A 17,386-nucleotide genomic window follows, 5' to 3' on the forward strand; every position below is an offset into this window, starting at 1 on the left:
ATCATTGAAGCCTCTGGACGATAATGATTTTTCACATAACCTTTCAAAATTTTCATATACCGCTCAACATGATACATCCATCTTAAGTACACTGGTCCACACAATCTAACCTCTCTTACCAGATGCACCACTAGATGAACCATGATGTCAAAAAAAGATGGAGGAAAAAACATCTCCAATTCACACAAGATAACAACAATTTCATTTTGAAGTTCATCTAGTTTTGAGGGATCAATGACTTTACAACAGATGGAAGAGAAGAATGAGCACAAACGGGTTATGGTATGTCTAACATTTTTTGGTAAGATCCTACGGATAGCTACCAGCAACAACTGTTGCATCAAGATGTGACAATCATGAGACTTCAACCCAATTAATTTCAAATCTTGCATTGAAACTAGGCTCTTCACATTTGAGGAATGTCCTTGTGGCACTTTCACACCCTTTAGACATTGACAAAAACTAATTTTTTCATCTTTTGACATTGTGTAACAGGCTGGGGGCAAATATGTACGCTTACCCATTTCTATGGGTGCCAACTCGCCGCGTATGTTCATCTCAATCAAATCTAAACGAGCATTTAGACCATCCTTTGTCTTCCCGTTAATGTTAAGAAGTGTACCAATTAAGCTATCAAACACATTCTTCTCAACATGCATTACATCTATACAATGTGTGACTTCTAACCTTGACCAGTACGGAAGATCAAAGAAGATTGATTTCTTCTTCCAAATATTTGTCACATATGACTTTTTTTTGACTTACTGGAGGTGTGGTCTATGTTATTTACCTTTTTGTAAACCTCAACACCGGTTAATGGAGTTGGTGGACCACTACCCTTTTGGTGTCCATTAAAAGCTTTTTTCAACCTCCAGTAAGGATGATGACTTCTAAGAAACCTCCGATGCCGAAGATATACTGTTTTCCTTCCATGTTTCAATTGTTGAGAAGCAGTGTCTTCTTCGCACATTGGACATGCTTTATGACCCTTAACACTATAACTTGATAAGTTACCATATGCCGGAAAGTCATTGATGGTGCAAAATAACATGGCATGAAGCTTGAAAGTTTCATTAGCAAATCCGTCAAATACTTCAACACCGTGGTCCCACATTAACTTCAAATCTTCAATTAGAGGACTTAGATATACATCAATATCATTCCCTGGCTGTTTCGGACCGGATATCATCATAGACAACATCATGTATTTTCGCTTCATGCACAATCCAGGAGGTAAGTTGTAACTAACTAGTAAAACAGGCCATGAACTGTGATTCGTACTCATATTACCAAACGGATTCATTCCTTCTGTAGCTAAACCAAGTCGGATATTTCTTGATTCTTTACCAAACTCTGGAAACTCATCATCAAATTTCTTCCACTGAATAGAATCAGCTGGGTGTCGGTACATGCCATCACATTTCCTCTCATCTACATGCCATCTAAGATTCTTAGCATCGTTTGGGTTTGCAAACAAACGCTTCATCCTTGGAATGATGGGAAGATACCACATAACCTTCATTTGGGGTCCATGCTTTTCTATATCTTCAATAGTATCATCATCTTTTTGTTTCAACTTATAACGTGATAACCCACACCTCGTACAACTTTTCAACAATTCAAAATTTTTCCGGTATAATATACAATCATTAGGACATGCATGTATCTTTTTATACTCCATACCCATTGGACAAAGAATCTTTTTGGCCTAATAATTACGATTAAGTAGAGTATTTCCCTCTGGAAGCATATCCTTCAACAACTGAAGCAATTCCGTGAAGCTTTTATCAGTCCATCCATTTATTGCCTTCAAATTCATCAATCTTAACACCGCCGACAACCATGTGAAGTTAGTTGATCCAGGATACAATGGAGTCTCTGCATCGCTTGACATACTTTCATATCCATGCGCTTTTGCAAAAGACTCAACTCCTACATCACGAATCATGTCTTCCAATCGATCATCATCTACATCATTGTGTACTACTTCATCCATGGTGGACCCCACATATTCTTCAGTTACGAAAACACGTGGTAAATTTAATAATTCACCATGCCATGTCCAAGTTGTATAAGATCGAAGAAACCCATCACATAGCAGGTGCTCCTTCATTATATTAACATCCAGTATCATTCCATTCAAACAATTAACGCACGGACACCTGATCTTTGCTCCATCATGACCACTATTAATCGCGATACGTTGTGCAAATTGTATAAATTCTTCTACTCCTCTTTCGTACTCCTCACTTATACGAACAGAATTCATCCAATTTCTATCCATATTATATATTCTGGAATAATTAGAATTTTTATATCAGTGTTCTATTTCACGCGTTTGCCGATGGTCGAACACCCTTGGACTCAATACCAGAACGTATTATTGCTAAATATAACATATAAAGTAACAACTAACTACTAAATAATATAAATTACATAATACATAAAAAAACATACAAATTCAAATTATAAATTATAATAATATAAATTTTGAAAAATACAAATTATAATACATAAAAAACATACAAATTCGAAATATAATAAATACTAAATAATATAAAATTTAAAATACACAATAAATTATAATAAATAAAACAAAATGCAAAAAATGCAAAAAAAAATTAAAAAATTTAAAAACCAACCTTGTGGGTGAACGTTGTTGGTGAAGAGTGGAAGGGGAGAGAGAGGAACAGCGACAGCGGCGGCGGAAGCAGTGGCGGAGCGGCGAGCCAATGGAACAATACCTTCAAATGCAATAATGGAAAGTGAAACCCATTAAAAACGAAAGCAATATGAAAAACGAAAGCCATTAAAAGCAATGAAGTTCAATGCAGTTGAGGAACAATGGAAACAAAATACCTTCGATCAGTGCAACAATGAGTTCTCAAACAAGAGAAAACGAAGAAGAGATGAGTGCAAACAAGAAAGAAACTATGAAACTGTTGAGCGCGTAAAATTTTTAGGGTAAAAAGAATTTACAAATGCGGCTAAACGTAAAAACTGCATTTGTAAATCATGTTTTTTGATTTACAAATGCAGCTATTTGAATAACCGCATTTATAAATCAAATTAATTTAAAAAATGTCACCGCATTTTTTACGAATACGTTTAAGCGCGGAACCAGCGATCTTTTATAATTTTTGTGCCAGTGTCATATGCCTAGTCATGGACTATTTACTTATTTTCTCACTTTATTACTTATACAATAACACATATTTTCCTTTTTTAAAAACAAAAAGAATGTTAGACATACACGTCTCTCTATAAAAATAGTTTTCTATAAAACATACAAAAAGTACATTTTCAAAACGCATTTCTCTTTTACATAACTGTTTTCACCTTTTATATGTTTAATTCTTACTACGTTTTGATTGAACACAGACTTTTGAGTCAACCGAACATAACACGACGCAAAGCTTAAATTTTTTTGGAGGGGTTTCAGTTCATTACGTAAAGGTTGAACTTTTTTGATAGATTTCAGGATACTTTTTATTTGTCCTAACCTCAAAAGTGGTTGATTTTTTTTCTTGTATACGGTTGGATACTTCTAAAGATCCTTTTAATTTATTTTTATTCTTTATCAAAAAAAGAAAAAAAACACGACTTCAAAATATTTTTCTTTATGAGTAATGTTATCATTATAAAAACTAAACTTGTATAATTATATAAAAAAATAAAAAGTAAAATAGTACATACAAAATGATTATAAAATTTTATTAGTGTTAAATATCATTCTCTCATTTTATAATAGAAATTTGATTTCATTTACTACACATAAGATTATCAGAATTACTAGTTAGAAAAATTAATAATTTTAAAATAATGGTAATAAATATAAATTAATAATAATTAAATAAATTTATTAAATAATAATTTGTATAAAATATTTTATTATATTATTAATAAAATAAATAAATAAAAAATTATAATGTAATAAAAAGATATAGTCATTTACAAAATTTTAATTAATTTAAATATACACACAAATTTTATATATTTTATTATTCAAATATTATTTTTAAAAATAAAAATAAATTTATTAACTTATATTTTACATCATTTAAAAAATAAAAAATAAAATCCAAATACACTCTTTCTTCGGACTTTCCTTTCCTGATGTTATTTGTTAAAAAACTTTCCATTGGATCATTTTCTAGTGTGTCAATAAGTCTAATAAAGCGGTATTAGATCCATCATGGCTTACTACTGGGGTCCATGTTGGGAATATCATCATTGTCCAACTACCAAGAAACATTGAAGAGGCTAATATGTGAAACAAGCAGCTGAATCTTTATTACGTAGGAACTTTATTGGTTCAATCAGTAGTAATGCGTCGTTAGGTAAAGAAAGATGCTAGTGAGTTATTTTAATTCCATAAATTTTTTATTAAAAATAAATTATGGAATTAAAATAAAAAATAAAAACATACAGATCAAAGTAATAAAATAAAAGATTAAGAAAAAAATATTAAAATAAAAATAAAAACAATAAACGGTAATAAAAACTCACTTTACAATCTAATAAATTAACATTTTAATTATATTTTTTATTTTTAATTTAAAATATTATTATAAATGGTTATTAATTACATGTGTTTTACTTTTTTCTGATCCAAAGAGAATATAAATGACCTGATGAAAAGGTGACTGGATAAGGTGCTTATAAAAAGGTGAGAGGATCACGATACAGTGTTCATAAAAATGAAGATTTTTTCTTCACATCAAGTTCACACCTCTCTATAATAATATAATAATATTTTAAATTAAAAAATAATATAAAAGTATTAAAATATGAAATTATTACTATATAAGGGGTATGTTTTCAATATTGATGGTAACACAAATGCTATAAAAAAAGGTCATAACCTTCTCAATCTTTAATCTCTCGTTCTTTTAGCTCTTGTTAAAATCACCTTTCAACTTCTTCATGGCTGATCCTGCATTTGGAATGGGAGGTAATGCCCTGATTTTTAACACAGCCAATATCCAAATATGTAACATGTCAATAGAAAATCCTGTTGATGCTCTTGTTACCTTCATCTTCTTTGTACTTCTCGCTTTCCTCCCACTCAGATATCCAGAAAATCCCACCCCATTTCACCTTCATCCAAACACCATTTGGCTTTCCATTCTTAGTTTTGTTCTTTATTGCTTCTTCACCTTCTCGGCTAACCTCAATTTTGCTATCAGAGTTGTACCGCCCTGGTAGTCGGGGGTAATGACGTGGCGTCGAGCTATGATATAGGCGTGTTGGATAGGACACCTAGTTGGCAGAAGGGAAGGAGGTCGGGGGGCTTGCGTAGTCGCCAATTATTAAGTTGGCGTGCTCCGATCTCCATCATACCTATACCGGCGGTCACCGAGCTGAAGATGAAGTCGCCAGATATGAACCCAGGCGACCCAGTGATTAGAGATCGCCGAAACAAGGACATCGCCGAAGATGAAGGCAGATGGACACTTCCCAGCTGGCCAGAGGATGAGGTCGGGGGACAGTTTACTTGAACGTATACAGTGAAATAGGTAGTACAGATCACGAAGGCGGCCGGCGAGACCACAGGGAAGGTGTGTACGAAGGCACCCGAACTCGCCATCCAGAAGAGATCGCGCTCCGAGGCAACTATGCACTGAGTAGTATCATGCATAAGTAACTTAGCCAAAGAAGAGTCAGAAGTATCGCCCAAGTCTAGGATACTCCAGATGATGGCACGTGTACAGCTGGATGCGAGCCACGTGTCCAGATGTGTAACTGCCAGGAGAGAGAAAGTGCCCAGGTATATAAGAGTTTCCAACGAACTTCTGAGGTACGCACGTTCAGATTGTTTTTTTACGCTTGCGAGTCTTGAGTACACTGAGAGAGAACTGGTCACGGTTCCTTAGAGTTCTTGAGTTTTACTCTTAAGTAATTGGTGGTTCAGTCGCTGACTTGGGCGTCGGAGCGCGATCGGCCGCAGCGGCGCCGTTTCGTCTTTTGCAGGTTCTTGAGGTGGATCGTGGTGAAGGACGGAGGCAAACACGGCGCACACGTCGATCCAAGTTTGACGAGGCAAAGCTCCAACATTTTGGTCAACAGGCAGGATCAAGAGTCAATCACTTTCAAATCCTCAAGCGAGTGTTCGGTTCACTCTCGTTGCTTTCCTTGCTGGTGCTGTTGCTACCCGACACTTGGGAATGTTTCACTTTTCTTATTTACATTTTATGGTTCATGATATGGTTCATGATCTGGTTCATCATTCATGTGCTCCCCTTATCAAAACTCACTTCATGGAAGCAAGGGTGCAACGTCCATATACGAGGAGGGTGCAGCTTCCACTGTTACCAATCACTTCAATGGACTTTAATTAACTACTTCAGCACTCCGTTTCTGTTTGGATGAGGATGGAAGTGGCAAGGGAAATAGAAGAGAAGAAAGATAGTGAAGAGTTAACTTGTTTGAATTTAAAGAAGTATATTTAGATCAAAATTTAGAGATGATATGATTGATACGAGTTAACTGTAATAAAACTTATGTAATATTACTTTAGTTATCCAAATATCTTTCAGCAGATTATGAATTATTTATTAAAATAAAGATAAATCTTAGTATATAATAAACCAAACGTGAACAGTAGCATCAATTTCTCTCTCTCGTGAAACATCTTTAATATGCACTCAGAATTAGAATTTAGCTTCATAAAGAAGAAATAAGATAATAATGATATTTTGACTCCACTTACTCTCCTAACAAACAAAATATTAATGTTTGTAATAGAAAAAATTTAAAAGTAAAATATAAAATATTAAAATAATTTTCAAAGTGTAAGGTGGATCATTGGATGTGAAAGAATCATTTTTCCAAGAAACAAACCGTACAGGTTCAGCAGCATGGTACAACAACGAAAGTTGCTAATCTTTTTTGTCACCACTTGTTATCTATGGTGCTAACTGCAACTCAAAACCAACATAAACAATGCGAATAAAAGATTGAAAATGTGGTTAAAATGAGAATATGAAACCCGCTTGTGAGGACTCACTTCCAACTAGGCTGAAAAGCAGTAGCGTCTGTCTCGGAACTAACTTTGAAACCTAAAATATATTAAATTTATTCATCATTAAATACTTAAATTAGAGTGAAAAAAATATTTTTTTTTTAAAAGCTCTTCATCAAGAAAAAAAATATTCTTATAACCTTTACTAAATTTCATCTAAATAGTAAATGATAGTACATAATTCATCTTCATCTTTTAAAATTAATTTGAACGGAAGAATATTATCATCATTCTAACTAACAATATTTTGATTATATCTATTTATTGGAAACGCGTATACAGATTAAAAAGTTAAAATTTATAATATTATTGTCACACGTACGTGTCATACTATTTATATTCTAAATTTCTGATAGATTAAAAAAAGTTAAAAGTTGATAGATAAAATACTTATAAGAAAATAAATAAGGCAATTTCTTATTTTTATATTTTTTATTTTTATATGCACAACGTAACCTTTTAAACTCAAGTTTGTTTTTATTATATTTCTTATGAATATTAATATTCGAAAGTCACATGTCTATAGATATTGATATCTGGAAGAGTCAACTTTGTCTACCAGTGCAGAAATGTAAAATAATTGCGGCTATTTTAAATTTACAAATGTGGTCATAGAACCGCATTTGATCAGCACGTATTCGTAAATCTGACATTTACAAATGCGGTCATAGGACTGCATTCATAAATCCATTTACAAATGCGGTTATTTTAAGTAACCGCATTTGTATATTATTCTGAATGAGGGATGTGGGTTTGGGGTTTAGGATTTATGAATGCGGTCTTGGTAAAAACTGCATTCATAAATCACTATTTACAAATACGGTCTTGGTAAATGACCGCATTTGTAAATGTGAATTCACTATTTACAAATGCGGTCTTGGTAAATGACCGCATTTGTAAATAGTATTTTTTTTTAAAGTGCAGTTTGTTTTGTGCAGAAACCATATATTTTAATAACCTGCATAATGATCAAACCCAGCCAGACAAATACAAAAATATAGTAATCAATTGAAATCATCAAAATGTACATTTACAAGTGATCAAATTACATATAATAAAACCACAATTGTTTACCTATGCTAGAGTTATAAAAATTAATGAAATATGTGGACCAAGAATCTCTAACATAAGAAATGCCTTCCTCATTCATTGGTGTTTCTTCTGTGAATAACTGCATTGCAAAGTTGACATAAATTAGTTTTTAGATATATATATGTTCAAGAATTATAAAAATGATTTAACATATATAGTACCTCTTTCCAACCAGTTTTAACACCTAGTCTTATAATGGTAATCATCCATTGCATAATGTAATAGCCACACTCATAGCTTCCTGGTTGTTTATTACACTATAATTCAATAAAAAGTAATATGTTAGTATATTGATAAACAATGATAATAGAGAAAGAAAAAAATTACAAACCTTTACTCTTATGTAGTTCAAATTATTTGAACTGGATCGACCTTTTAGGATGTTATATCCACGCCATGAACTGGTTAATACAAAAAAACCTCGTTAGTAGATGGTTAATTAATAACATACAAAGTTAAGTTTATACTATACTTACGTATCAATGATATCCTTAAATTTTGTGGGCATCTTCTTGTGTAGGGAACAGAACCACACAACAGTCTTATCAACCATTGATAAGACAAGTAACTGCCAATGATGCCTATATGATCAATGAAAAGAGTTAGTAAATATTTAAAACATGAAATAATAATAATTGATGACATATAATTAAACTTACTCATTAATATAAGGGCATAAATAAATTTGTTTTCCCTCTTTTTCCAGGGTGTTAGTGATGTATGCTTGAGTCTCAGTTGAGTTTGGTCCAACGGGATTAGTATATGCAGGATCTAAGAATCCATACATATTTTCCTTCCCCTCAGTGATACAGACTCTATGCAAAAACCTACAAGTTTTTAGTTAAAGCATAATCAATAATAATTTAACATAAAGTAAATTGAATAATAGGTAAAGATACTTACATCATAAAAAATTGAATTATACTTATATTGAGCTCCTGTTTCCCAGATATAAATTCTGATAAATCTGTGTTGTAAATCATCAGTGGCAGTTCAGTGTTTATTTGAAAAAATGTATTATCCCACGGAACTGGAAAAGGATCATTGCCAATCTGACTAGCAATGAGATGTAGGGAAGATATAGGATCGTCAAATGGAACCTCACGCTTCTTTTCCGGACTTGGTGGCTGAAAAGGTTTCTACAAGATAAAGAACATTTGTATTAAATTATATGTAATATATAAATATAAATAAAAAATAATATAATGAAACGAAATTATTACATGAGGTTTGGGCATAGATCGAATGAGCTCTCTGGGCCAGGCAACGAATGTCTGAAATGCATCGGCCACAGTGGTTACCTCATCTAAAGGTAGTGGAACACGAGCATCAGGAAATCGTACTTTTTCAACTGTTACCTTCACCACATCAGGGGAGAGAGGAACGTTATGTAAGGTGGTGGCGTTTTTATAGACTTTTCGAAGTGCCACCACCCGAGGAAGTTTGCCGCCCACTACCAGTAGCTCACAATCCTCTATCTGCATATTGATATCATCCCCTGATGTTGGAGGAGCCGCACAACTCCCCTTTGTGCTATTGGGAGTGGGACTAACAAGGGGTTCAATCGGCTCAGCACAAACTTGTTGCGATAGAAACTCTTGCCGCATTCGATCATTCTCCTTTTTCATCTCCAGCCACATCAAATCAGTCTCCTTTCTCATCTCCTCCATTATTTCTTCACGTAACTTAGTCTTCAGTTGACTTTCGTTCTTGGAGGAGGAGGATGGCTGTCGTTCTGAAACTCCAAAATAAAGTTTAATTCCGACCCCTTGTCTAGCTGCACGAACACGACCAGAGTGTTTAGGTCGTCCAATTGCTTCAACCAGGATATCGTGACGACCTTCAGCAACAAATTTATCGTCGGATTCCAAGGAATCCTGCAAGAGTACACAAAAATCATATTTTCAATCATTAATATATTAATGCTTTAAAAAAAATGAAAATAACAAAAATAACTTACAATTTTTTCGATTATAACCCCGAATTGCTCAGAACTTGGTGCACCCGACTTTTTAATTCAGGCCCTATTCCATTTTACATGTGAAAAGGTGGTGATGGAGGAGAAGTGACCCCTGTTTCCACATTCTCAGAAACGTCCCCTGTTGAGATTTCTCCTTTTCCACCATCAGTGTTTGCTCAAGTTTTCGATACCCCGAACTGTTGAAGATGGTTGCTGCCCCTTCAAAATTGTGTTTGATGAAGACTTGTATGTAGTGTTTGATGAAGACATTTATGTACTTTCCATGTATTTGTGCTTTGCTTTAAGAATGTCTTAGTTAGTGCTTAGAGGTTGTCTAAGAGTAGCTTTTTGCTGGGTAACTCACCTCATAACCACTGGCCATGTGTTAAGAACAAGCATGAGTTTTCTAAAACTGTTTTTCACATGTTTTACACAAAAACACGTTTTACTGCATAAAAATAAATCTGTTCTTTTCTAAATAAACAGATTCATTTTCTTCACTGATGCCTTGGCTAAAGTCTTGTAAAAATTTGATTTTGTGCATCAGGTATTTTGACTAAGTCTTCTTCTTTTCAAAACGACTGAGTTTCAAATAGTTAAACTTCCTCTGTTTTTGTTTTGAAAAATAAATCTGTTCATCTGTAAATGAATAGATTCTTTTTGCCTCTGGTGCCATGTCAAGCTTAAACGTTTTTCAATCTTATCTCAGCACCAGAATGGTTGACTAAGTCTCCTCACTTAACAGATTCTCTAACTGCTTTTGAAAATAAATCAGTTTATTTTATTTTCAATCTGTTCATTTTATAACAGCTTTAACTGTTTTTCAAAATTCTGTTATAAGCTGGCTTTCTATAAAATGCAAACTTGTTTCTGAGTTTAACAACGATTCAAACAGTTTATACATTTGCAAAAACAAGTTTTGACAGCAGAGAGTTAAGTGTTTTCAAGGATTAGCATTTGTTCTTCAAAGATTTCAAAAAATCAAAAAGTGCTTGTTCTTGGTTTGGTTCCAAAAGCTTGGTGTGAGGTGCAGCTACTGTTCTAGCAATCTTGCCTACTGGTTTAAGGCAGATCTTTGTTACCTCAATCAGGTGTAGTCGTTTCATTTCTTATTACTTGTAAAAGTTTGGTTGAATCCTCTTCTTGATAGGTGTTCTTGAAGAGTGGATGTGTGTGTATGAGTGCTGAAATAGGTTTTTTCAGCAAGAGTACCTAAGTTCTTGTAGGTTTCAAGAACAGTGGGAAGTGTACTTGATTGTACTGTGTGTTAGTGAATTCCACCTGTTGTTGGTGAAGACTGGATGTAGCTCAGGTTGAGTGAACCAGTATAAGTGTTTGTGTTCATTCTCTCCCTCACTCTGCAATTTCGTTTCTGCATAATTGATAAAACAGCAAAGAAATAAATCTGTTCAATTGTAAATAAATCTGTTCTTTCTGGGCACTGTGCATACTGTTCTTGATTTCTGAAAAAGCTGTTGTAATCTGATAAGAACATACATAATTTGCTAAAACCATTGGAACAGATTGATTGTGATAGGCTGATCAAGAAACTGTCAATATCATTAATTGAACCTTAATCACTTGCTTGAAATTGAAGCTTGCAGTTTCTGTGTTTCACTGTTTTTCAAATCTGATATTTGAGTGTGTGCTGCTGGAAATTCTCACTGCATAATCTTGTGATTAATCTTGCTGAATTAAAAGCTTTTCAAACAAAAACAGTGCTGAAATAAATCTGTTCATTTTTACATAAATCGATTTATTTTCTGTAAAACTGGGTTAAACACTGTTTCTGCGAAGAAGTTTTTAAAAGGTCAATTCACCCCCCCTCTTGAACTTTGGCACTATTAAACCCAACAATTGGTATCAAGAGCTAGGACTTGTATTTTAATCAAGTTTGTTTGTAATAATGTCTGAGTTCAATGTGCTTTTTGCTGAAGGTTCTGCTGTTAATAGACCACCTATGTTTAATGGAATGAATTATGCATTTTGGAAAGTTAGAATGAGAATTTTTATGGAATCCATTGATGCATTAATTTGGGAAGCTGTGGTCAATGGACCTTATGTGCCAATGCAGGTTGTCAAGGATGAACAAGTTGAAAAGCCAAGATCAGAATGGAATGAGACCGAAAGAAGGAAGGCTCAACATGATCTTGTGGCCAAGAACATCATAACCTCTGCATTGACCATGGATGAGTTCTTCAGGATATCTCAATGTAAGTCAGCTAAGGAGATGTGGGAAGTCTTAGAAGTGACTCATGAAGGTACTGAAGATGTGAAAAGGTCAAGGAAACATGCACTTATCCAAGAATATGAGATGTTCAGAATGCAACCCGAGGAGAGCATTGCTGATGTGCAGAAGAGATTCACCCACATTGTGAATCACCTCACTGGCTTGGGAAAAGAATTTGACAGAGAGGTGCTCAACACAAAGATATTGAAGTGCCTCGACAGAAGCTGGCAACCAAAGGTGACAGCTATCTCTGAAAGCCGTGACCTGTCAAAATTGGAAACTGCTGCATTGTTTGGAAAACTGATGGAGCACGAGCTAGAGCTTAAAAGACTTAAAGAGCAGGAAACAACAGAGAGAAAACCCAAAGGTCTTGCACTGAAAGCAACTGAATTGGATGAGATCAAGGAAGAAAAAGAAGATGCTGAAGATGATGATACAATCAACCTTCTTACAAAAAGATTCAGCAAATTCCTGAGGAAGAAAAGCAAAAACAGGAACCAACAGAAAAGAAGGTATCCTAAACCCAATGATTCAAATTCCTCTAAATATACTTGCTTTGGATGTGGCAAAACAGGGCATATCAAAACAGATTGTCCAGACAATCAAACAAGGGACAAATCTGCCAGCAAGAAATTTGAAAGGAACAAAGGAAGAAGAGCCTACATCTCATGGGAGGAAAATGAAGTATCCTCAACTAGCAGCTCTTCAACAGAAGATGAGGAGAATAATTTGTGCTTCATGATGAAGGATGAGGAGTCAAGCTCTGAATCAGTAAGTAATTTTTCTGCTGATTCTGATAACTATGATGATTTGCTTGCTGCCTTCAAGGAAACACATGAGGAAGCCAATAGGCTAGCTGTAATATGCAATAAGCTGCAAAAGGTAAATAATGTGCTTGCACCTAAAGTAAAAACACTTGAGGAAGAATTGCATAAGGCCAAAACAGATTTGGTAAGCCTTGAACTGACTTGCTTGCATGCCTCTATTAAAAACTGTGAAAACTGCAAAAGATTGGAAAAACAAGTGGAATATTTGCTGAAAACCCTTTCCAATTTCACCAAGGGAAGAGAAAACCTTGAGTCTCTCCTTGGATCACAGAATGCTGTTTTCAATAAGAATGGACTTGGTTATACCCCTGGAAATACAACCAATGTCAAAAAGCTTTCAAGTTTTTTTGTTCCAGCAAAATCAGTTTTTTCAGCTTTTAACAGTGGAAAAAAAGCATCTCATGTAACCTGTTTTTACTGCATGAAATCTGGTCATACATCTAGGTCTTGCATTGCTAGAAGACATCTTGTGCCTAAGAACTTAGCTAAGTGGCTACCAAAGAGAAGGTGTTAATCTGTGCTGGACCCTATACTAAAAGGGTACCATTTGTATATTTTTTTTTCTGTTTTGCAGATTGGAAGCAAGAAAAACCAGTGGTACTTGGACAGTGGCTGTTCCAAGCATATGACTGGAGATCTTACAAAGTTCACCAGCTTAAAGCTCAAAGCAGAAGGACATGTAACCTATGGTGATAATAACCGAGGGAGGATTTTGGGCAGAGGAACTGTTGGAACAGAGAATTCAACAACCATTGAGAACGTGCTGTATGTAGAAGGACTCAAGCATAGTCTTCTCAGCATAAGTCAGCTTTGTGACAAAGGATACAAAGTGAATTTTGAGTCAAGTGGCTGCACAATATCAAGTAACTCATCTAGTAAGGCATTGTTTACTGGTAAGAGAGTGAATAACATTTACTTGTTGAATATCATGGAAACTAACTCTTCAAATGAGTGCTTGCTGTCCAGAAGTGATGAGTCTTGGTTGTGGCACAGGAGGTTAGCTCACATACACACAAATCACTTGAATAAATTGAAATCTAAAGATTTAGTTTCTGGTTTACCTAACATTAAATTTCAGGATAACAGGCTTTGTGATGCTTGTGTGAAAGGTAAACAAATCAAATCCTCTTTCAAGTTAAAGGATATTGTCTCTACAAAAAATCCATTGGATGTGTTGCATATGGACTTATTTGGTCCATCTAGAGTTGCTAGCTTGGCTGGAAATTTGTATGCTTTGGTTGTTGTGGATGATTACTCTAGATTTACATGGACTCTATTTCTTGCACATAAACATGATGCTTATTCTACTTTTAAGAGATTAGCAAAAATTCTGCAAAATGAAAATGGTTGCTGCATTAAATCAATTCGAAGTGATCATGGGGGAGAGTTTCAAAATGCTAAGTTTGAGAGGTTCTGTGAGAAGCATGGGATAACTCATACCTTTTCAGCCCCTAGGACACCCCAACAAAATGGTGTAGTTGAAAGGAAAAATAGATCACTAGAGGAACTTGCTAGAACTATGTTAAATGAATCTAAGCTTCCTAAGTACTTTTGGGCTGATGTTGTTTATACTGCTGGTTATGTCTTAAATAGGACCTTAATAAGACCAATTCTTAAGAAAACCCCATATGAATTGTATAAGGGCAGAAAACCTAGTGTAAGTCACCTTAGAGTATTTGGGTGTAAATGCTTTGTATTGAATAATGGCAAAGAAAATCTTGGTAAGTTTGATGCTAAATCTGATGAAGGTGTGCACATTGGTTATGCTTTGAATGGTCATGCATATAGAGTCTTCAATAAAAGGTTGCTCATAGTAGAAGAATCAATGCATGTTGTTTTTGATGAAACTGATCATAGCCTATCTAAAACTGCTGATGAACCTGACAGTAATGAATTTAAATTGTTTTAAATCAAAATGAATCGATTCATTTTGATACTGCTGATACACATGTTATACAAGAATCTACTGCAGCTGCAGGTTTGCCAAAAGAGTGGAAAACCCCAAGAGACTTAACCCTTGATAATGTCATTGGGAACATTGAGAAAGGAGTGTCAACTAGAAAATCCTTGAACAATTTCTGTGAAGCAATGGCCTTTGTATCTCAAGTTGAACCCAAGAATTTGAAGGAAGCTCTCAAGGACAGCAACTGGATTTTAGCTATGCAAGAGGAACTGAATCAGTTTGCTCTCAATGAGGTCTGGACTCTTGTTCCTAGAATACCAGAGATGAATGTAATTGGAACAAAATGGGTATTTAGAAACAAGATGGATGAGCATGGAGTGATCACCAGAAACAAGGCTAGGCTTGTAGCTAAAGGGTACAATCAAGAAGAAGGAATAGACTATGATGAGACATATGCACCAGTGGCTCGGTTAGAAGCTGTTAGACTGCTGCTTGCCTTTTCTTGCATCAAAGGGTTCAAGTTATTTCAAATGGACGTGAAGAGTGCCTTTCTAAATGGTTATATAAATGAAGAGGTATTTGTCTCACAACCACCAGGTTTTGAAGACCATCAACATCCAGAATATGTGTTCAAACTCCAAAAGGCTCTCTATGGACTCAAGCAAGCTCCTAGGCAATGGTATGAGAGGCTAAGTGATTTTCTCACCTCTCAAGGCTATGACAGAGGCACATCAGATAAGACCTTGTTCATTAAGAAGAAAGGAGATGACTCAATTCTAGTCCAAGTATATGTGGATGACATCATTTTTGGATCAAACAATGGAGAATTGTGTGAAGCTTTCGTGAAGGTCATGAAGAGTGAGTTTGAAATGTCAATGATGGGTGAGTTGAACTATTTTCTAGGCTTGCAGGTCAAACAACTCAAGGATGGTATTTTCCTAAGTCAAGCTAAGTATTGCAAGGATTTGCTGAAGAAATTTGAAATGGACAAGTGTAAACCAATCAGCACACCCTTCTCAACAAGCTGTCATTTGGATCATGATGAAGCTGGAATTTCTGTTGATGAAACCAAATACAGAGGACTCATAGGATCACTACTGTATCTTACTGCCAGTAGGCCAGATATAATGTTTGCAGTGTGCATGTGTGCAAGGTTTCAGTCTGCTCCTAAAGAATCACATTACAATGCTGTCAAAAGGATTTTGAAGTATTTGCAAGGAACTAAAGAAGTTGGCTTGTGGTATCCAGGTAACATTTCATTAAGCTTAACTGGGTATTCTGATTCAGATTTTGCAGGTTGCAAAATTGATAGGAAGAGCACAAGTGGAACCTGTCATTTGCTTGGATCAAGTTTGATCTCATGGCAATGCAAAAAGCAGGCTTGTGTAGCTCTTTCCACTGCTGAAGCAGAATACATTGCAGCAGGGAGTTGCTGTGCTCAAACTATATGGCTAAGACAACAATTGAATGATTTTGGTATCTCACTTAACCATATACCTTTGCTGTGTGATAATACAAGTGCAATCAACTTAACCAAAAATCCTGTCATGCATTCAAGAACCAAACACATTGAAATAAGGCATCATTTTCTAAGGGAACACATATCTAATGGAACATGTGATATTAAGTTCATTGGTACTGATTTACAACTTGCTGATTTGTTCACAAAACCATTAGCCAAAGATAGGTTTAATTTTCTGCTTAATGAATTGGGTATTTTAAATGTAAATTGTACCTAGCAGTGAAAAATTAAATCTGTTTATTCGCAATTAAATGTGTTTATTTTCTCCACTGATACGCATTGATGACTAGGAAAGAGAAATTCTGATCTTTGACTGCTTTACTGACTTAGTGGGCATTAACCTCTGTACCTTTGACGGTTTTGGTCATGGTTATGTAACCGATTTGATGGTTTGGGTGCTCAATAAGAATTTGAGTGTATGCATCGTGACCCTAAAGATTTGGTGCTTATTTTCAAAGATACTCTGCACAAAATTCAGAAGCATAATATCTTCATGCATATCCACTCATAACTGCCATATCAATCCATTTATTCTGCTATAAATCTGTGTGAATACTTGCTACCCACATTGGCCATTCTCTTTCTATTCTCACCATTTGAAATCAAGAAAAGAATTCAGGTTACCATGGCTTCGTCTTCAAGACAAAAACAGAAAGGCAAGGGAAAGCAAACCACTTCTCAAGGTGTGTTAGAAGGATGGTTCGCTGGAAATGAAGAAGGCATCAATGCCTACATTCATGAAACAAGCAGGAAGCAGATCAACATACCCAAGGTGCTGGATTTCAACTGGCTGAAATCTGAAAAACTGGTAGAAACAAGAGCTGTGTT

At 35.0% G+C, this 17,386-nt stretch overlaps 1 protein-coding gene across 1 annotated transcript; it reads right to left on the reverse strand.

Moving 5' to 3' along the window:
- Window positions 1-2,330: 2,330 nt before the first annotated feature.
- On the reverse strand, window positions 2,331-9,157 carry LOC137819636 (uncharacterized). Its single transcript, XM_090296162.1, has 8 exons — window positions 9,020-9,157; window positions 8,776-8,943; window positions 8,593-8,697; window positions 8,448-8,517; window positions 8,278-8,373; window positions 7,010-7,061; window positions 2,643-2,744; window positions 2,331-2,386 (listed from the first exon to the last, which is right to left on the reverse strand). Exons 1-8 carry the CDS (start codon window positions 9,097-9,099, stop codon window positions 2,331-2,333), a joined length of 729 nt encoding a protein of 242 aa, XP_090152288.1. The 5' UTR covers window positions 9,100-9,157.
- Between the last annotated feature and the right edge of the window lie 8,229 nt (window positions 9,158-17,386).

Source organism: Phaseolus vulgaris, chromosome 10, assembly GCF_051622355.1.
Source record: "Phaseolus vulgaris cultivar YP4 chromosome 10, ASM5162235v1, whole genome shotgun sequence".
Lineage (NCBI taxonomy): Eukaryota > Viridiplantae > Streptophyta > Magnoliopsida > Fabales > Fabaceae > Phaseolus > Phaseolus vulgaris.